This window comes from Clinocottus analis, unplaced genomic scaffold (assembly GCF_023055335.1).
Source record: "Clinocottus analis isolate CAN_PGR_092001 unplaced genomic scaffold, fCliAna1.0.p SCAF_37, whole genome shotgun sequence".
NCBI classification, from domain to species: Eukaryota; Metazoa; Chordata; class Actinopteri; order Perciformes; family Cottidae; genus Clinocottus; species Clinocottus analis.
The window spans coordinates 57,106-78,365 of NW_027176120.1; the positions used below are offsets into that span (position 1 = coordinate 57,106).

Genomic DNA, 21,260 nt, shown 5'->3' on the forward strand with positions numbered 1-21,260 from the left:
TTTAGATATTGTGTGACGAGCAACACGTGCTAGCTGTCATCGTGTTAGCATGCTATGTTGTCTGTGCGCTCCGATGACCTTGCTCGACCTCTTTGAGATGTGAAGCAGTGTAATCGGAGCCGTTGATCACACTGGCGAGGCCTCAATCACATCCCAGTGTGACGATCGCTGCAGGTCCTCCTCACCTGTCACCAAGATCTCACAGTGCTGCAGCCAGGAGGAATCTTCTTGCATAGGCATGAGTGTGTGTGTGGGAGAGAGAGAGAGAGAGAGGGAGAGAGAGAGAGAGAGGTTTAGGTCCAACCCCCTTTAGCTGTTGCATGTTTCAGCTCAGGTCTTGGTTCTCTCCCTCCTCGCTCTGTCTTGTCAGTTTGACTCACTCGGTGTCTGTGTTTGGATTCTCCTCAGTGAGACGCAGACGAGGCGAAAGAGAGAAACTCCACATCACTGACCAGGTAACTCCCTTTCTCTTTTCTTGCGATGGATGTTGCCGTTGTTGTCGTTTCAGGTACATTTTTAAACAATGACATTGATGTCGTGTTATTACCTTTCGGGGATTGTTTGTGATTTGGTTCACAGTGAAGATTTATTTGTATTCATGTGTTTTTTAATGAATCCATCGCTTCATGGCAGCTTCTACGCCTCCTGAGGGAAACAGACAGGCTGCAACTGAATGTTATAGGAAACTATGTTTGGTGCAAAAAGTCAGCAAGAAAATAACTTTTGCTTGTTTGGCGTTTTTTGAATGAAACATCTTTTTATTATTTTCAACCTAAATGCTGATTCCTGTGATTGTAACACACGTGTTCTCTCGATCAGATCTCATCCTGAATAACTGACTTTAAGACTCTGGTATTGACTCGTGATCTCATTCATATTTTTATCCGTGCCGTGGATTCATCCGCTCTCTCGAGGGAACTCTGCGCTCAGACGTTCGTCCTAACACACTCAAGTCGTATGAATTTCTCAAATTCTTGGGAACAGATTGGACGAGTTAAACTCTCCAGACCGTTTGTTAAATGTTAACATCTGACTCGAGAGGCGAGAAAAACAGTCGCTCTCACGACCTGGACTCAAAGGAATGCAACCCCAATCCCCCCGGATGGGTTCCAACGTTACCTTTGTCAGCTTGAATAATTCAACCTTAAGTATATTTACGTTGATAGTTTTGCAAACGTCATCAACTTTGCTGTTTGAGAGTATTCGCATGTGTGGGAGACTTCAAACACTCCTCATCTATGCTGTGGAGGATGGTGATGCTGTGTGTGTGTGTGTGTGAGTGTGTGTGTGTGTGTGTGGGGGGGGGGGGGGGGGGGCGTCTGCATGTGTGCTAAATTAAGTGCACATGACGGTTCCTGTCTAACAACCTCACAGTGACTGACGTACACTTTAAACACAGTTGGAACAGCTGGATGTTTGCCATTAAAATGATCCCTCCACTCTCTCGTATCACATTTTGAGTTTCACATCGTCATAATTTAAATACACAAAAGTCAGAGTGAAGTATGCATTCAACTCATCTATGGACAATACGCTTGTATACGTACAGTGGGTGTGTCAGGAAGAGATGCAGACATACACGGCCTCAGCATCGACATCAGCAGCCTACGCGCTGCTTTCATGTGAGATGTGATTCATGTCGTGTGACTCAGAGCGTTTTATGTGGCAAAGTGTCTGAATGTCAGTGCAACACAACCGAGTCCTGTATGGATGTTGTGCAGTTCTCAGGTTACTCTTAAAGGCTCGTGGTTTCAGCTATCTGAGCTTCTGTCTCCTTTCTTTCCATCATTTTTCATGTTTTTTCTTCTTCTCATGTCGTTCTGCAGCGTCCGGACTCTCCAACAGGACCAGCAGAGCTCGAGAGCTCCGTCTTCTGGCGGAAGAGGAAACACTTAGGGATTCTCTGGGATTACGCTGTACCAACTTCATGTAATCCCTCCCTTTACTGAAGCGGCTCAGACCTTTAGCTGTGTGTCTTTGCACTTGGACACATTGGTCACAAAGCATGACAACAAAAATGACTTTATAGCCACGGACTGCAGGCAGAATAGAAGAAAAGCAACACAGGTCATGGAGGCTTCAAGTTCTGCTCCCCCGTCTCCCTCCATGTTCCCCACCTCCCCCGTGGCCTCTTCCCCCGGCTACTTGCAGTTCTACTGGGAATACCAGGACAACTCCGTCCTCGTGCAGCATTACAACTACACCGGCAAGCTGCAGAAGGACCGCTACCGCGAGGGACTCAAACCCGAGGGCATCGCCTTCCTGGTGGTGTGTCTCCTCATCGTGCTGGAGAACGCCGTGGTGCTCGTCGCCATCTGGAGGAACAAGAAGTTCCACCTGCCCATGTATTACCTGCTGGGCAACCTGACTCTCTCCGATATGCTGGCGGGGATTACGTACATGGCCAACATCATCATGTCCGGCGCCAACACTTTGAAACTGACGCCGTTGCTGTGGTTCGTCAGGGAGGGAGGCGTCTTCATCACCCTGGCGGCCTCGATAATTAGCCTGCTGGCCATCGCCATTGAACGCCATGTCACGATGGTGACCATGAGGCCGTACCACGGGGCCAAGCGGGGCCGGATGTTGGCGCTGATTGGCGCCAGTTGGGCGCTGGCGGGGTTTTTGGGGGTGCTGCCGATTCTGGGGTGGAACTGCATCCGCCAGCTGGACCAGTGCTCGACGGTCCTGCCGCTCTACGCCAAGAGCTACATCCTCTGCTGCGTGTCGGTGTTCAGCGCGGTGCTCATGGCCATCGTGGTGCTCTACGCCAGAGTTTTCCGCATTGTCCGCGCCAACACGCGGCGCCAGCGGCTGGGCCTGTCGGGCAGCGTGAGGAAAGGCCTGGCCAGGAAGTCGGAGAAGTACATCGCCCTCCTCAAGACGGTCACCATCGTGCTCGGCGTCTTCATCGCCTGCTGGCTGCCCCTCTTCGTCCTCCTCCTCCTGGATTTTTTCTGCCCCACCCGCGGCTGTCGCCTGCTCTACAAGGCCGATTACTTCCTGGGAGTGGCGATGGTCAACTCGCTGCTCAACCCCATCATCTACACCCTGACCAGCAAGGACATGAGGAGAGCCATCCTGAGGCTGCTGTGTCGGCCGTGTCTGATGACCCGAGACGGCCAGGTGAAGAAGATCGGGATGCCGTTCCTGGAGTGCAGTTTTAGTAAATCTGAGGTGGCATCCCAGAAGTTAGAGGGGGGGATGGAGACGACCATTTCCTCCGGGAACAATATCACCACTCCTTCCCCCATCAAGGCCTTTTACCCCAAACTCTTCAAGTCATAAAGACTGAGACTGACTGACCGAGTCCAAGTGTGTGAACGGGTTTCCAGCCTCCTGAACAGATGACGTGTAGCACATCTTCTTTGGAACAAAAGCAGGAATGGTATTGTCACATTTAGGAGCATTGACAGAAACAGAGGGTGTGTGAAATATACTTTGACAAGTCGGAAGTGGTGCAGGACTTCATCCTGAGACGATTACAAAACAAAATGCCTTAAGGATGCCACTCAAATGTGAACAAGCAAACACACTTTTGTTAGGAGTAGATGCGTGGGATTAGTCCCCTGAACTAATTTGCACTGAAGTATCACAATGAGTGGAGAAGAAAATGTCTCCCGTGGTTCCACAAGCAGACGTCTGTGAACCGAAAGTGATCGTCTCGTGTTCTGGGTTCATGTTCTCATTGAAGTGCCTTAAACGCAGCACACACACGTGCCGTGTGTGTAATCTGTGCGTCTGCAGACACCTGGATTTCGCTGGTTCGAAAGGCCCACGGTTCGTCCAGTTTGTTGAGATAAAATTGTGCGAGGCAGCCCGACACACATGTGATGCAGGGAGACTGAGCGACAACAGGAAAGAGAGAGAGAGAGAGAGAGAGAGAGAGAGAGAGAGAGAGAGAGAGAGAGAGAGAGACGGCGCTCACTCTTAACTGTCCTTACAGCTCAGTGAAGAATGCTGTGGTATAGTTGTGGGAGGGAAACAAAACACTAAAATCCCCCCTTCGCTGTTATGAAATGACAGGCGGTTAACCTCTCTGATGCTAAGTAGATATTGATTTGGGTTTGGAGTCCGATGTAAATGTCAGTCGAGCATCTGCAGGAAAACTGCAACAGCAATCTCAACAACAAGTCCTCATGCAACGTGAAGGAGGCTTTCTTTCCATCGTGACATGCAGCTGGTTGAACTGAAACCAAACCAGCTGCACTTGCATCGCTTGTAAATATAAAGCTAGAAAATAAAAGATTGCCTCAAAGATTTCAACTCCTAAACAAAGCTGTGGATGTGATTAATCATCATGCAGCTGCAGGACATCGAACAATAAATATTGTGCTTGCACTAGTGAGCTAAATCATACACAGAACCGGTGCAATTATTCCAATACTTCCCTTCATCCATCAAGTGAACAGAATGTTTCCGGTTCTAGTTTAGGGAACGGATTTACCATTATTACAAAATCACTTTGACGTCCTTATTTTTACACGGATGTTGTTCTTACTGCAGTCTTTCAGGAACGTGAACATGTCGGTGTGCGTTGTATTTTATTTTTTTTTACTTTTTTTGTACTCATGTAGTGAACCTTTTGTATTTTTGAAGACTTTTCATACCATCTGTTTTGTAAATTATGTGTATTTTGTAACAAGAAAAACTCTACCTTTCTTTTCATAAAAGAAATAAAATGTTTTCATAAAGAATTCCGTGGACCTTTTGGTTTGTTATTACACTGTGTGCGCATTCATGCGAGCGCGTCTGTGTGCGTGTCTGTGTGCATTTCTTTGTGCGTGTCTGTGTGCGTGGCTGAGGTTGCCTGAATAGAAGAGCAGATCTTAACCGGCACCACAGGAAGTCGGCCCCGTTGTCTCACATCTGGTATTGGACTTGGCCTCCATGCAGCCTTCGTCTCCGTGCTCTGCATGTCGAGCGCCACACAGCACTTTTTTATATTTTCAACAGAGATCTAAATTTCTCTTTTTCCCTGTTCCCGTCCCCCTGCGGGAGGGACTGCATGCCCGTGGCCTCGCTGTGACCTGCTGTCCACGCTTGTCCGTGCTGAAACAAAGAAAGATCGCATGCAGCTGGCTTCAGCGTTGCTGCACAGACGGGAAAAACTCAACAGGCTGCCAACTCAACTTAAGTTTGTGTATTCCTACTTCAGCAAGGACTGACAGAGACAGCGACATCGGGCGCAGTTCAACAGTGTGCGGCGTTTACATGGCTTTTCCCCCGAAACTCGGCCTTCTAGTTGGATCATAATGAATGCCACGAAGTCCTAAAATCGACGAAAGTGAAATGAAGTCTTGATTTCTGCATCCACAAGTGCTGCAGTGTTGCTGCTGCTCACATCGAAACTATTAACATGACATATCCCTCTGACTCGAAACATAAGTGTGGCGTGATATTCAAACATGTTCAACTTGCAATGTTCTATTTAGGGACAAATGCTGACTTTTCACACCTCAAACAAGCAACTCTAAGACATTCAGCTTCATGCAAAGCAATGTCTAGTGGTACCAATCAGGCATCCTGACAGACTAGTTGTTTCACTTGTACCTCCTCGGTGATCCAGCGATGTACTTATCTCAAATAACAAGTACAACATGGCACTGGGACACCTTTGATTGGGTGCAGGTGTTCCTCCAGCACTGCTGACAGAGGTCAACAGGGAATCTTTGCCGCTCCCTCCAGCTTCCTTCCTGCTGCGGAAATCATTCAACAAACTGCACAGCTGGAGGTCACGAGTCAACGGGACAGTCCCCACAGACCTAGATAAGTATAAAACATATATATGAAAAGTAAATCACACAACCGATCCTCAGATGCATGGAACAGACATGCCGTGTGACTCTAGTGGAGGAGTGTCCATTTGCAGCCTCAGGGCTAACCTTACCTAATTCCTCTGACTGGAACTACACACACACAGACTGAGGGCCGCGTCATCGCTCGGCTGGGAAATTGTTGGTGAAGGCTGATTCAAGCCTTGTCATATCACATCATGGGTTTTTCATGACTGTTAAAGCTTCATCATCAATTTCACTGACCCCGAGGGAGCAAAGTACTGCTTATTTGGTTCAATCAGCTGTGGATTCTGTGTATGTGACACGACAAATTTGCATTATTTTGTGTACAATATTATCACTGGCAGCTCACTCCCGCAACTCATTGGTGCTCATAATCATGATTTTTGAGTAACTTGATGTGGGTCTTTTTGCGCTCTGCACTGTGATAGTTGGCTTTTGGCGCCACCTTGTGGCTGTTCCTCAGAAACAAGTAGTCTGTATCCTGTGTTGACCCGAATTACGTATTTTGCAAGAGGGGGAAATGTAGTGTCAGCAACTGCGCGGTGCATATTTCTTTCATTTGCTGTGTGCTGTTGCAGCCACTCACAAGGACGGATACACCTAGAAGCACACATTGACCCGCAATTAGGGGTCATTACAGTCATGTCTCTTGAGCACCATTAAGCAGTGTCTTTATATTGCCATTATCAATTGCTATTAGCATTTGTTTTTTGTATTTCACTATTATTCCCCAATATCCTTTGGCAACAGTGAACACATGTGATCAGTGTATAATATGCAGGTCGCATTTCTATTATTTCTATCAGATTTGATTGACGTTGAAGCTCCAGTTGTTGTTGTTTTGGGCCTCGTTTTTCTCCTCTCTCTGACGGGTCTTTCACAATAAAAGCCCCCTCCCTTCGGCTCGATCAGGCTCCACGCCTCGTCAACAGAGACGGGCTTTTATTGTGAAAGCGAGAGGAGACCGGCACAATGCTTAGTCACGGTGAGTTACAGCTTCTCCCTCCCTCCCTCTCTTCCTCTCCTCCCTCCCTCCCTCCCTCCCTCCCTCCCTCCACACTTCTTCCTATGTGGCGCACAGCTCGCAGACCGCGATGGAGGAATCGAACTAACAACGTGAGTTTCTTTCTAAAAATCCGGATCGGAGCGGTGAGTGTCGTGTCGCGCGCCATGACGGCGGTTGGTGAGCGCTTCCCGCCGCGTCACGGCGCTTTGTTAGCATGTTTGTGTGTGCTCGCGGCTTTCCGCTGTTACGTTGCCGTCTATTATTAGGAGCCTCTTTCGCTGTCAGCTCCGTTTCCGAGACGTTTAACTTGTTATCTGCGGTGTCTCGAGCTGCTTTTCTCCGCTGTCATGAATGAGGGGAACACACACCGAGTTCACTTTTTCGTCGCGAACCAAAACGAGCGATTCAACGCTAAAAAAAAAAAAAAAACCCGACTCTTCTTCGCGTGTTGTTACCGTCTGAATGTCGCTTCTGGGTTATTTATTTTGTTTTGGCTGATGAAACCCGGGCTCAGAAAAACAACAACGATAAACTGCGGACCCGGAGGAGGGGGGAGCGGGGCTTTGTGTGAAGCTCTTAATGTTCGAGTAATGGCGCGGAAGTCTCTTTCCATCTGGGTTGATGTGAGGACCCGGCTGCTCTTCTGGGTCATGTTGTGGAACAGACAGTTCCAGCGCGGCGCTCCGTGAAGAGTTCACGATGAGTCACCGGAGGAGGGGAGCTCTCCGCCCGTGAAACACGGCAGACGCTCGTGTGTTTTGTTTGCAAGTCGTTTGTAAATCGCTGCAGATCTGCAATCCCTGACAAATCCCCGATTGCAGGCCTTGCAGGGGTCTAGCAGGGGGTCTTATGTGCACTGAGTCCCCAATGTGTAATCAATCCATTACTATTATCTAATGTACTTTAATCCCACGACACTGAGAGACTGTATGTTTGGATCACACGCTTCACTTTACCCACTTAATACACTTCATTTCAATGTGTATCAAGGTAGAGAAGTAGAAACATTTGGCCATGTGTTCATTAGTTTATGAACGCAAAGAAACAAACTTGTATGAAATAATAGTTTCCTGGTAATGTGAAGTAAAGTATTTTCTCATTTCTTTACAGCTTCCCAATTGTGAGCATATTCTGCCTTCTACTTATATCATCATTAATCATTACATAACACTGAATTTCCAAACTGTGATGGACTGGTATCATATCTTATAATATTCTGAGCTGGTTGGTGAAATGTCAAAATTCACTAATCCGCAGATCCCAAGGTGACGCTTCCAGAAAGCTTATTAGAAGAAATAAAACGTCAAAACCCTGAAAGAAAGTACATTTACGATTACGGTAATAAATTAAGACGACCAAAAAAAAAACAGCATACAATCTCCACATATGAGAAGATGAAATGAGCAACCTTTGGTCATTTTAGTTTGAGTAAAAAATGGTTAAAACTATGAACTGGTAATCACAATAGCACATTTCCTGCCAGTCGACGCGTCCTCTGGTTGTTTCGCCTCCAGTTGAGTTGCATTCAACGTCAAATCTGTTTTCTTTTTGAACCAAGCCGGAGCCGGAGTGCTCGCTTGTTCTTAACCTGCTGTAAAGGAAGTGTAACACCTGCTCTGGTTTCTGAAGAGGACCAGACTTTAGTGTCTGACTTCTACCGTGCATTTCAGTTACACAAATGATCCGGCAGCAGCTACAAAAGTAGACTCAGGAAGCCGGTTTGTCGGTGAGACGTTTCTGCCTGTTGAGCAACATGTCCTCCTGTGAAACTATTTCACCCCGAGGGAGAGTCCCACAGCTGCTGGCTGATCGTCTACAAGCTCCATGATGCTCACTGACGGCTCAACGTCTGTGGATTCTGGGTTCACCTCTTTGGACTCTTCCCGTCTTGATACCGAAAACGATGCAGAGTACAGATCCGATACCAGTGTTTGATTAATGAACTGTGTGGGATCCTCCTTTCATGTGTAAGGCAAACGTGCGCTCGACCAACGAAACAGATTTTTTAACTGTAAGACGAAATATAAGCAATGAATCCGCATATATAAATGAACTAAATCTTTTTTTTTTTTATGCAGCTATAGTCCTGTATATATTGTACATGGTGTAACACTTTAATTTGTCTTAACTGATTGACAATCAGGACACGATAACCTACTGTGTCTGCATGTGTACGTTGAACTTATGGGTGCTTTGTTATATAACTCTGAACAACTCCCGGCAGACAATTTGCAGGCGCTGGCTGCTCTTGGCACAGTGTGTCACAGTGATACGGGCAGTTTGATTATTCTGGAAAAGAAGAAGTTAGTGTGACCGTGAAGAGGTGTTGTTTTGGCCGCATCCCCTCAAGGTTGTGTTAATGGTGTGCAACAGAGCAAGTGTTCCCTCTCCGTGGACCTGCGCCTGCAGATCCCTGAAAAGAAGTTTTCATTTCCAGGAGTCTCCATAGCTTCAGTGTCTCCTGTTTGATGGTGGTTTTGATTCTGATTGAAACTTTTTTTATTGTGATTTGCTGAATCTGTAAACTTGTGCTTTGATTTCGTCGGTTCTTCAAACCGTTGCTTCTGCTGCAACCTCCAGCTTTGCCACAGACAGAGTGAAAGCACCCCGTCATGCTGACCGGCTGAATTCCAGCCCAATCTAAGTCACTCCGCCGTCTTTACTTCCTCAGATTAGTGTTGTATTGACTTCTGGTTTTTTTAAGACTCTTTGGAAGCTGTTAAAGTCGGTCTTAAAGTTTAGACGGGACAGTGACGCGTGCTGAGATGTGATTGAATCTTCTCAACACAGACGTCTGCTGTATAACCCCAGATACTAAAATGATCCATGATGACTGAGAAGTAGCACACTCATCATAGGAAATGAGGAAACCCCACACTGAACTGCTCCAGGAAAGAAAACGAAGTGTGTGTGTGTGTGTGTGTGTGTGAGAGAGAGAAAGCCCCGATGGTCTCTTGGCGTACATAAAGTTTATCTGCGCGAGTTGATAGTCGGCCCCTTGTTACAAGCATTTAGCAGATGTGTACACACAGATTTAAACAGTGGTGGGATTTATGAACTGTGCGTTTATGAGTTGTTTCAAAGTACGTGACTGTGCCACTGTATGAACACACACTGTCTCACTCTTTCCTTCCAGTTGTCAGCTGAGCCAAAAGCTTCCTCGTAAACGCGGTAAACAAATTCCAGAGAAGGAAGGCGTCTTCGGAGGAAGCCACCAAACACCCTCGCTCCCCGTCCCAAGCGCTCCAACTTACGCTTATGACACTTTTGGCACTCGAGCCTGTTTTTCTACTGTCACATGTACAGTATCGGACTCTGCAGCCCTCAGCACAAGTGTAGAGCCGACTTCCTTTCCGCCGCTCCCGCTCTGTCACGAGTCTCGCAAACGTTCAGGTTGAAAGTCGATCAGGTTTATTTTCCACTTTGGGGGATATTTCCGATGAATTCCTTTTTTGGAGTCATTTTACAGTCTTGAGACAAAAGACAGACGCCTGTTATCCTGTCACGACTAACACCTCGCACAAAGCCGGAGGAATTCCTGAACGCCAGACATTTTGATTATGTTGGACCTGCAACATGTGAAAGCACAACCGGCCGGGACTCGCAGCTCACAAGGACGTTTCTGGTGATGCCATAACGAGCCGTATGGCTGGACTCAGGTACTGAACGGACCAAGGAAATCCTCATGTCCACATTAACCAGAACGTGAACTCTTCCACACAGTATCAGGCGTACCCAGGAGGACCCGGAGCTTTCCGTCGAGCCGCCTGAATTCTTTTATTTCCCCCACGGCCGTGCATGGTGCAAGGATGCCCCATAACGCCGCCCGCTGTTCCTGAGAAAGAGACCCAGGAGGAGGAGACCCGGTAGGAAATGACAGAATGCCTGACAGAATACAAAGCGCTGGTGACTCCGTCCACGCGCAACGGCCACCGCGTCTTCAGCTACACGCTCGAGAGCCACACGGCGGCCGCCTTCGCCATCATGAACGAGCTGCGTCTGGAGCGCCAGCTGTGCGACGTCACGCTGCGCGTGCGCTACAAGGACCTGGAGGCGGTGGACTTCGTGGCCCACAAGGTGGTGTTGGCCTCCTCGTCCCCGGTCTTCAGGGCCATGTTCACCAACGGACTGAAGGAGTGCGGGATGGAGCTGGTGTCCATCGAGGGCATCCACCCCAGGGTGAGTTGGGGACGTCTTCTCGGCCGGGGTTCGTTTGATTTAACACACAATCCCACTCGCTGATCATTTAACGAGGTCAACGCTGTTAGCTGTGACATTTTTAAGACCAGTAAATCACATGACACTTTGACACATAAGATTTATGATCCTTGAGACATCAGACATTTATATTTCTTTGACAAAAGGTTGTATTATTGGCACAACATATACTAAATTGCTTTTCAGTACTACATTTTTTTTCACAAAGCTAAACAGGAATGGAAACATTCTTCTAACATAACCAGTTTAAGTTCAAGGTTGTCTTGGCCTCTCGCTATTGTGACATCATCATCCAACAGCACATGATAGGAAATGTGCTATCAGCTCTGTCACAATACACATAATCTTACATAAAGGAGAAATAGAAAACAGCTATTAGTGAATACAGTGAAATGTGTGGTAACAATTAACTGACTTACACTTAGTTTGACCTCTTTTTACTTTCCCTGGATGTTCATTAATCTCATGTAAATACACTCAAGATGTCTAACTTTGGAAAGAATATCCAGGCACACACATGTGAATGGCACCTTATTTATTTTCCTTCTCCCATCCCTCTCCTTCATCTCTTCTCCACCTCCACCTTTCCCCTCCACCCTCTCTGTCTCACTCCTTCAGGTCATGGATCGCCTGATCGAGTTTGCCTACACGGCCAGCATCTCCGTGGGGGAGAAGTGCGTGATCCACGTGATGAACGGCGCCGTCATGTACCAGATCGACAGCGTGGTCAAGGCGTGCTGCGATTTCCTCGTCCAGCAGCTCGACCCCAGCAACGCCATCGGCATCGCCAACTTCGCTGAGCAGATCGCCTGCATGGAGCTCCACCAGAAGGCCCGCGAATACATCTACATGAACTTCAGCCAGGTGACTCATTCGGCTGAGTTTTTGACTTTCGCTTTTGTTTTTGTTTCACATACAACCGTGTAGATTAAGACATGGAAATAGTGGCGCGGAAGAGGAGGTGTATGACATGCTCGTAGCAGAGGACCTCAGCGGCGGGGAAACTGCAGCTATAATGATCCGTCACATTTTTACTTCTAAAAAGAGTGACATGACTAAATCTACCTGCACTGTTTGCGACTGTAAAGACAAACTGAGCTGTCCTGTTACTCATTTTTTACACAAGAGAGTCTTGTGTTTGTAAAGTAAATGCGTGTTTTTGCTACTTCCATTGTGGGTTTTTTCCGCTGGTTGACTTTTCGGCGTCGACTGGCTTGTGCCGTTTGCATGAGGATTCTCCAGAATGCAAACTATGAATCATGAGTACTACGAGGGGATTTAACTACCACAAATAAAAGGACAGTCAGCGTTTAATCCCTAACCAGTTGGTAGGAAAGAAAGCAAGCAGCTAAAGGCAGCTTACTGAGACACAGATGTGTCACGCAATGCCCATCAGTGGAGATTAACCGATGATAAACATAATCCTTCGTTGCTTAATTGTTATTCTAGTTTTGTTATTTATTATTTGCTTGACTCAGACATTTGAGTGTCTGCTTATTTAGGTTCCTCTTCAATATTGAATTGATCGGAGCTCCCGTCTGATTCAAAGTTCTTCCTCTCGGTCCCCAGGTGGCGACCCAGGAGGAGTTCTTCAACTTGTCCCACTGCCAGCTGGTCACCCTCATCAGCCGGGACGAGCTCAACGTGCGCTGCGAGTCCGAGGTCTTCCAGGCGTGCGTGGCGTGGGTCCGCTACGACCGGGAGAACCGGCGGCCGTACGTCCAGGCGCTGCTGCAGGCCGTCCGCTGCCACTCCCTCACGCCCAACTTCCTGCAGGCCCAGCTGCAGTCTCTGGACTGGGACCCCCAGTGTAAAGACTACCTGGCCCAGATCTTCCAGGACCTCACCCTCCACAAGCCCAACAAAGCCATCTCTTGGAGAACGCCCAAGGTGCCACAGCTCATCTACACAGCCGGAGGTTATTTCCGTCAATCTCTCAGCTACCTGGAGGCGTATAATCCCTGCACGGGAGCCTGGCTGCGGCTGGCTGACTTGCAGGTACCCCGCAGTGGCCTCGCGGCCTGTGTGATCAGTGGGCTTTTCTACGCCGTGGGTGGAAGAAACAACGCGCCCGACGGCAACATGGACTCGAATGCGTTGGACTGCTACAACCCCATGAACAACTGCTGGCTGCCGTGCGCGCCCATGAGCGTGCCGAGGAACAGAATCGGCGTTGGAGTCATCGATGGCATGATATACGCAGTCGGCGGGTCGCATGGGTGCATTCATCACAATGGCGTTGAACGGTAAGCAAATTTAGCTTCATAATGCTGTCGTTTTGGTGCAAAATATGTTTTGATTTTGATTTGCATTCGCTTTGTGCTCCCCCGAAGAGACCAAAGTAAATGCTGCAGTTGTTCTACACATATTAGTCAGTCAGTGACGCCACAGCGCGATTTATGGTTTATAATAAGAAAAGAATGCATAAGACCGACCGTTTCCTTTAAACCAGCAACAGGTCAATCTGCTTTTAGTCTGCTGGCTGCAGGGTGTGCTTCAAATTATGACAAGTTGTTTAAAAAAAAAGTTAATGGATATTTGACTCAAGGCCAGCTGATGACAAATCTAACAGAGGAGTGTGCTCTGTTTATTGTACATAGTTAATGAGTGCCCGAGAGCAGGAACAGGTGCCTTCCTGGAATACTTAAAAGCTTTTGAACCACTTCCTGTAATGTGCTTTTTGTATTTCACACAATGCTTCAATGAGGAAGCTTTAATCAATGTTTTTTTTGTTTTAAAACTAATAGAACAGCAACATCTCCCCCACGGCCTGTGTTACAGCTCTTTATGCCGCATGCAATAGATCTCACCTGTTGATCAACAGTTTATAACACTCGACTGGAAAGGGGTGTTTTTGTTTGCTCGGCTTCTTCTCGACAGCTGCTCCGGACAGTGAGCCACCAACAGGGTAAATTATGATGAGCCATAAAAGGTTTGAGGGTGATGAGCACTCAGACCATCGCCATATCCCACCAACAAGTGTTTAATATGTGGCGCAATCCTTAATATGGCCGTATCTTTTTTATTGTGTGTGCGTGTGCGTGCATTATTTACGGTTGAAGATTTACCCAAACTGACGCAGACAGAGAACGGTGACAAACGGCAAATATTAACCAGGAACACCACGATGACAAATGAAAAAGGAGAATCGCTCACCTGTCTGCATGCCGCTGCAATGACTCAGCATAAATGTGTGACTACTTATAAGTGACTCAGAGTACAGATGCTGAAAGTGCATCTGTGCAACAAAGGTCCTGCTCTGGCGCCGCGCCGGGTTCACACCCGGCATTAAAATGTGTTGGCGTGTGTTTGAGAGGCCACTTCTGTGTTCCAGTCTCTCTTCTCCTTGACACACGTTTGCTTGACGTACGCTGTCGCAAGTGGAAAATGAAGTCACTCACGCAGCGAGCGCTTCAACGTAGCTCAGGACACACTGCTGAAATGAACGTGGCCGTATCCCGCTCGCACCACCTGACGACGAGGTCGGATCCATCGCTGATCTCGGTGCGTCCTGGCGTGCTTTCCCCTCTGCACCCTGGAGCTGTTCACCTGAGAACACCGGAGACAAACGCTGAGAGAGCCGTGATCGGTCGGCAGATCCGACCGGTCGGCAGGTGGAATCGGGGATGAGGAAGTGCAGTGCAGTGCTTTTACAGACAAATATAAGAATCTTCAAATCGACTCAGCGCGGCGAGGCCGGTGCGTGGGAGGTATGGCTTCTCTTCTCGCCACCAGCGAGGAGTTTCTGTACTCGGCTGCAGGCGAGATCAGGCTGACGGATTCCTACACTGCGAGTATTCCTGTAGCTGAGGCCAGAGGAAATAAAAGCATCAAAGTGAAGTTTATGAATGCCAGGTGAAAAGAGGCAGCTTGGCGTCATGTTTCTGCCCTCTGGAGCCCTCGCCGGGGCCAATAAGAACACAAATTCACTATGTGGTGTTCCCTGTGTTCAGGTATGACCCAGAGCGGGACCAGTGGCAGCTGGTCGCCCCCATGCTGACGCGCCGCATCGGCGTCGGCGTCGCCGTCATCACCCGGCTGCTCTACGCCGTGGGGGGGTTCGACGGGGCCAACCGGCTCAGCTCCTGCGAGTGCTACAACCCCGAGAAGGACGAGTGGAAGACCATGGCCGCCATGAACACCGTGCGCTCCGGAGCGGGTGAGGAAGAGCGAGAAATCTGATTTCTGGTTGGCAAATGTTAATTGCCCGTGCAAGACGACATATTTTAAGAATATAATGAACGTTGCATATATCGATATATAACAAAGTGTTTCATGTATGTCTGGTTTGTGCAATTGGGATTTAAACACAGGGGGGGAGGGGCTCTCTTCCTTTCTAATAATATTTAAAACCAGCAAGTGTTGGTCACAATTCAGAAAAATGTCCTCCATCCTTTAAAAAAAAAAAGCATTATCTCTAGTTTGAACACGGTGATGTTAATGGGTCTTTTGTGTATTATCAATCTCATGTATGAGTGGGTGGTTATGATATCTAGATTCATAATTCATATTTCTGACAGCATCCGCCTGTCGTAGATGGATAAAATGGTATCAAACTATTTTCGGACCATAACGTCAGCCATAACAAAGACACCGATACAGTAGGCGGGTTCATTTATTATTCTTTTTGCGTATCAATTTCATGTCGAGTGGGACATCCTTGAGTGCATCTGTGCAGATTGCTGCTGCATCGACGGAGCAGAGATTCACTTCGTTAACTCAGCCGGAGTGAACTCTGGTTGCCTGGTTCTCTACGTTTTCCCCTCATCCAGATGAAGTCACCCAACACTTTAAATAAACTTAAACTTGCCGTCGACTCTTTTTCAGGCGTGTGCTCTCTGGGGAACCGCATCTTCGTGATGGGCGGCTACGATGGCACCAACCAGCTGAACACGGTGGAGCGCTACGATGTGGAAACTGATACGTGGAGCTTTGCTGCCTCCATGAGGCACCGGCGCAGCGCTCTGGGAGTGACTGCGTTACATGGACGCATCTATGTGATGGGTGAGTCGTAGCGCAGCTACCGAGAGTCAAACTAAATGAACGCATGCGTTACACGTAGCGGTATCGACCAATCGGGTTTGAGCCAGCTTTGTTGTGTGCAGATAAAACCTTCCATGTTGGGAGCCACTGAAGCGGGAGGCATTGATTGGACGAAAGGCATCTCTAAAACCCCATCGGCTGCTTTTATTCATTATTTATCTGCCCCGAAACATGAAGCTGGAGACGCGTCTCTTAGCTCCAACTTCTTAGTCGCGTCCCAATTTGCAAATCAGACTGTGTAGCTTAGTTTATACCTGCACGTAGCATCGCAGAGAGCTGCTGCCATACGAGTTAAGATTTTAATGTATTATAACGTCAGGCTAACAATTTGATTGTAGGGATGTATATAGGGAGGAATGGATGTAGGTATGGATGGATGTAGGGACAGATGTAGGGATGAATAGATGTATGTAGGTATGAATGGATGTATGAAGGTATGGATGTAGGTATGGATGGATGGATGTAGGGACAGATGTAGGGATGAATGGATGTATGTAGGGATGAATGGATGTATGTAGGTATGGATGGATGTAGGGATGAATGGATGTAGGTAGGTATGGATGTAGGTATGGATGGATGAATGGATGTAGGTATGGACATAGGGATGAAGGGATGTAGGTAGGGATAGATGGATGGATGTAGGGATGAATGGATGTAGGTATGGACATAGGGATGAATGGATGTAGGTAGGTAGGTATGGATGGTTGTAGGTATGGATGGATGTAGGTATGGATGGATGGATGTAGGTATGGATGGATGTAGGTATGGATGGATGTAGGTATGGATGGTTGTAGGTATGGATGGATGTAGGTATGGATGGATGTAGGTATGGATGGATGTAGGTATGGATGGATGTAGGTATGGATGGATGTAGGTATGGATGGTTGTAGGTATGGATGGTTGTAGGTGTGGATGGTTGTAGGTGTGGATGGATGTAGGTATGGATGGGTGTAGGTATGGATGGATGTAGAGATGAATGATGGATGGATGGATGTAGGGATAAATGGATGCATAGATGTAGGGATGGATGGGTGTAGGGATGGATGGATGTACGTATGTTTGGATGGATGGATGGAGGGATGGATGTATTTTATGAGAACTATTTGTTAAAGGCTCTGATTGCGTGCGAGCTTCAGTGCGACGGCCTCTCGGGGGCAGAACTCCGCTCACCAGACTAACTGTCGGCGCTGTGCCTGCAGGCGGCTACGATGGCGACACGTTCCTGGACAGCGTGGAGTGCTACGACCCCGAGAAGGACACCTGGTCGGAGGTGACGCACATGACGTCCGGGCGCAGCGGCGTGGGCGTGGCCGTGACCATGGAGCCGTGCCAGAAGGAGCTGCCGCAGTGCCAGAAGTCCGAGAGCGAGAGCGGCGCCGCGTCACCGGCCGACCAGTCGAGCAACTCGGGTTTCAGCTCGTACGGCAGCCAGCGGCAGGACGGGCCCTTCGGCAAAGACGCCTGAAGCTCACGGCGACGCACTCGGACGGACGAGCGCCCCAAAACTCTTCTCTGTGTCACCAAATCTAAAGAAAGACCCTCACAACGAATCAGAGACCGAGCTGAAACACACATGCTGGTTCTGGACAAGCAAAAAAATAAATCATGAGTAACACTTTATTTTAAAAGTGCCATGAAAACGCATTGTTTCAATGGACTGTCCACATCAAGTACGACCCCAGACCCTACAGTCCACTTTTCTACACCCGTAAATTCATTAATTTGTTTGGAAAACCGCCAAATTTGAGAGGCCTCGGCCCGTCTGTGCTTTCAGATCTTTGAAGCGTTTGAAGTCTTGAGTTGGACCATCACCTCCCGGGCTTGAGCCTCGGGGGGAAAGGGCTGCACACTAAGAAGAAGGTTTACTGGCTCAAAGAGTCATCACGGGCTCCTTCCACTTCAAGCAAAGGTTAAACATGAGGGGAGAAACAAACAAAGGCAAATCAAATGATCCCATTATTTATATATAGCGACGAAACAAGCAGCGTTTGACAGCGTAGGCCGGAGAGTTCAAAGTGCCATTACACTGCCTGTGGGCGTCACTGATTTCAGTATCTTGACTTAAAGGTGCTGTGATGGGAAGGCTCAGTCTCTGTGTCTCAACATCGGTTAAGTTAACCCCAGACGGCCACGAGGGGAAGCTTATACAAGGAAATGAGCCGCACGCCATTTTATAACCGAACAGAAAATCAAACACAACGGTGATATGAAATGATTTGTTGATACAATAACAAGGTGTAAAGTCCTGATTGGTGCAAAACTCAATGAGCTTGCAGCAGTTAGAGAAATGTGGTGAAGTAAAATCTCGTGACGCAAATCACACCAATCAAATGTTTTTATTTTTTATTCTATCTCCAAATTAAATCTGATTTTTAAGTCTTTCTAATTCTTCAGACAAAGATTTTCCTCGTTGAGAAACCTCCCCGCAGCTTTTGTTCATACCAAAGAAAATTGATGATTTCCCTAAAAATTCTCTGAAATGGCTCGTGTGCGACTGCGCGGCAGGAAGCCGTTCACACCGCCTCCTGCAGGAGGCGCCGAGTCTCACCTTCCAGTGCTTGTAGAGGAGGAGCAGGACTTTTTAAAAAAAATAACTGCGTCGTAACAAATGTGTTCTTCCACTAACATCCACGGCTCGAGTCAGAAGATGTGGTTTTATTTTGAATTAGTTTGAAGAGGTGTTTGCAGGTGAGAGAGTCTGGTCCAGGATCATCGACGTGCCAAGAGAACGAAGAAACTTTCACTGTTGTAGAGGAAGAGAGAATACTCTAGCAATTACAAACTTCTTCTTTTTTTTTAACGTGAGTATTTTTAGATAAACGCTTCATTACGGACCCGACAGCCTGCCCACACAGCCGACCTTTGGCCTTTGCTTCCACCAGACCTCACCAGAGAAGAGGCCGTGTTGGTGCGTTGCAATGTATTGTTCACACATTGTTTACGCTAACAACAAAGACTTGCTTCAAGAAGTGTATTTGTAACAGCAATTTAAGCTAAACAGGTTTTTCATTGACGTTTTGTACATTGATATTCTCAAGTCTTGTACAGAATCTTAGATCTCACTTTTTTTATTTATTTGTTCAGGATCCTTTTTTCTTTTTTTTTCTCGTTCCTCTAATCCGACATCAGCTTTGTACTGAATTGGACTCTGGTGTGTTTTTCAATAACTAGCATGCCTTGTAACTAAGTAGAAATGCCTGTTAATGCTGATTTTGGATGTTTGTAAAAAGAAAATGCTTTACTTCTAAAGGGACTTTCTTTTCTGTCCGTCTGTAGTTGGAATGGAAATTAGAATATTTAAGGTCTGCTTTGTACATTTCTTTTCCTTTTTTTCCAGTAAAAACACCCTGTACAATAATACATTGTAAAGTAAAATATATGTTTGTTGTACTGCTTTAGTCATGTCATCATTTGTTGGTTCTGATCTTTATTTTCCTTTTTATTTGGCTGCTAAATCCTGATCATGTGACACATCCACATCGGGGTCAAGATGCAGTTCAGTTGATGCGACGGTCCAAAGCGTCCACCAGATGGCGCTACAGCGCTCTGATACTGGACAAGTCAGTGTTCACAAGTTAGCTGAATAATGCAAATAGTCTCGTTTGTCTTTGGGTCTAAACTTTGGGCATCAATATTCAACAGTTCATGTTTGCTGCCAACACATGAAAGGTGGATGAATTATTTATTAAATGATGTTTTACTTAAAAGGTGATCGAGACAGAATCCTGTCAAACATTGAAAGACAGCTGACCTCAACAGAGGAAAATATTTAAACAGTTTAAACTGTTGGAGGAACTGCTCCACATGGGAAATATATTTTTTAATACCTATCAGATGGATGCTTCATGTAAAAAATGCATGGAAATCAATTAATGTTGCATCTTAACTCAACAGGATTCGTATAAAAGTACAGAGAACCCCAACCATAACTAACTCCATCTCCTATTTACTTTTTAAAATATAATTGGTTACATATTGCCAGGATGTAAAATGCACTGCTCCTCCTGAATCGGTCGACGCCTCCTTCCCAGCGCCCTGGAACATGAATATTCCTTCACTGAGGAGGACGAGCAGAGTGCTAACCTGGTTATTGGAGCCCACGCTCCTGCACACCTTTTTGAAAATGGTAACTCCTCTCACACTCAGATTTTTGCAAACGTTAAACACAGTACAGCCTGTTTCCTGACACGTCGTCCTGATGACAGGACCACAAAGTATTTTATACTCTTCCAACCACTCAAGGCGTTCTTCACCATCTTCCCTGTCGGCGTCCCGTCTGAGCTACGAGCAGCAGTCGCATGCATGAGAGTCTGCACTGTGCAGAGTATAATGTGTAATCATTCATAAGCTGTGGGGCATTGTCTCTTGGAAGAGCAGCACGTTGCTTTAACCTTTTAGAAACTGAGCGCCAAAATCCTCCCGCTCCCATTTTAAGTCCCAGCATGCCCCATTCAGACAATCTTTCGGCATAAAACACATTTTTTAACCGAACGACACAGTTTTTTGACTGAAACTCCTTCCTAACACGACAAGACTTTGTTTTATTGTGATTTTTGTTGCAGGTTCTGATTCTTTAGGTCCTAATCTTTCCATAAAGGTGTCTTATTGACGCTCCAGGAGGCTTTTTTGTGGATTCTGGCTCATATCATGCTGGAGGTTCATAGTTACCATCAAAATATCTTTTAAAATGATTTTTTTGCAGATATGCATTTTTTTCCAAGACTTTTCTGAACAAATACATACAATAAACACAAGTATTGGAATTAATTTGGGGTTACAACGACTCAAACAGGGAAAAACACAAGTTCTGCTTCGGCTCCTCACGAATTATATTCAGGACATAAATATTCAAACTTGTCATTTTTGTCTGATTTCTTTATTCTTGTCGATTTTAAAAAAAAATAAAATCCCTTTATTTTCCAACTTGATCTGCTCTCCCATCGTTACGCATGCCCTGCTCCTCCACATCATGGCATGTCAAAATAAAAGTCATAGCGTATTTAAATATATCATAAATCACATTATAGAATGTCGAAAAAAAAACATGAACAACTCTCTTCATTGCGTGTAAAGTTAGCCTCGATGGGGGGATTGCACCTGCTGGTTGAGGATGGTTTTATTTTGAAAATCGTGAGACCGGATGTGCTGCGCTGTGACGCGCCAGCTTGGCGGCGCTGTGCTCGTCTTCAACG

At 46.8% G+C, this 21,260-nt stretch overlaps 2 protein-coding genes across 3 annotated transcripts; both read left to right on the top strand.

Annotated features, from left to right (window-relative positions):
* Positions 1–368: 368 nt before the first annotated feature.
* s1pr5b (sphingosine-1-phosphate receptor 5b) lies at positions 369–4,644 on the top strand. The gene is made up of 2 exons (XM_068596440.1): positions 369–455; positions 1,827–4,644. The coding sequence occupies exon 2, from the start codon at positions 2,071–2,073 to the stop codon at positions 3,286–3,288; it is 1,218 nt and encodes a 405-aa protein (XP_068452541.1). The 5' UTR covers positions 369–455; positions 1,827–2,070; the 3' UTR covers positions 3,289–4,644.
* Positions 4,645–6,764: 2,120 nt separating this feature from the next.
* On the top strand, positions 6,765–19,458 carry keap1b (kelch-like ECH-associated protein 1b). 2 transcript variants are annotated; one of them, XM_068596433.1, is made up of 7 exons: positions 6,765–6,786; positions 9,944–10,986; positions 11,644–11,889; positions 12,595–13,271; positions 14,979–15,184; positions 15,853–16,029; positions 17,268–19,458. In XM_068596433.1, exons 2-7 carry the CDS (start codon positions 10,681–10,683, stop codon positions 17,531–17,533), a joined length of 1,878 nt encoding a protein of 625 aa, XP_068452534.1. In that variant the 5' UTR covers positions 6,765–6,786; positions 9,944–10,680; the 3' UTR covers positions 17,534–19,458. The 2 variants fall into 2 exon arrangements, with proteins under 2 accessions (XP_068452534.1, XP_068452533.1); XM_068596432.1 differs by lacking the exon at positions 6,765–6,786 and adding an exon at positions 6,849–6,917.
* The last annotated feature ends 1,802 nt before the right edge of the window (positions 19,459–21,260 follow it).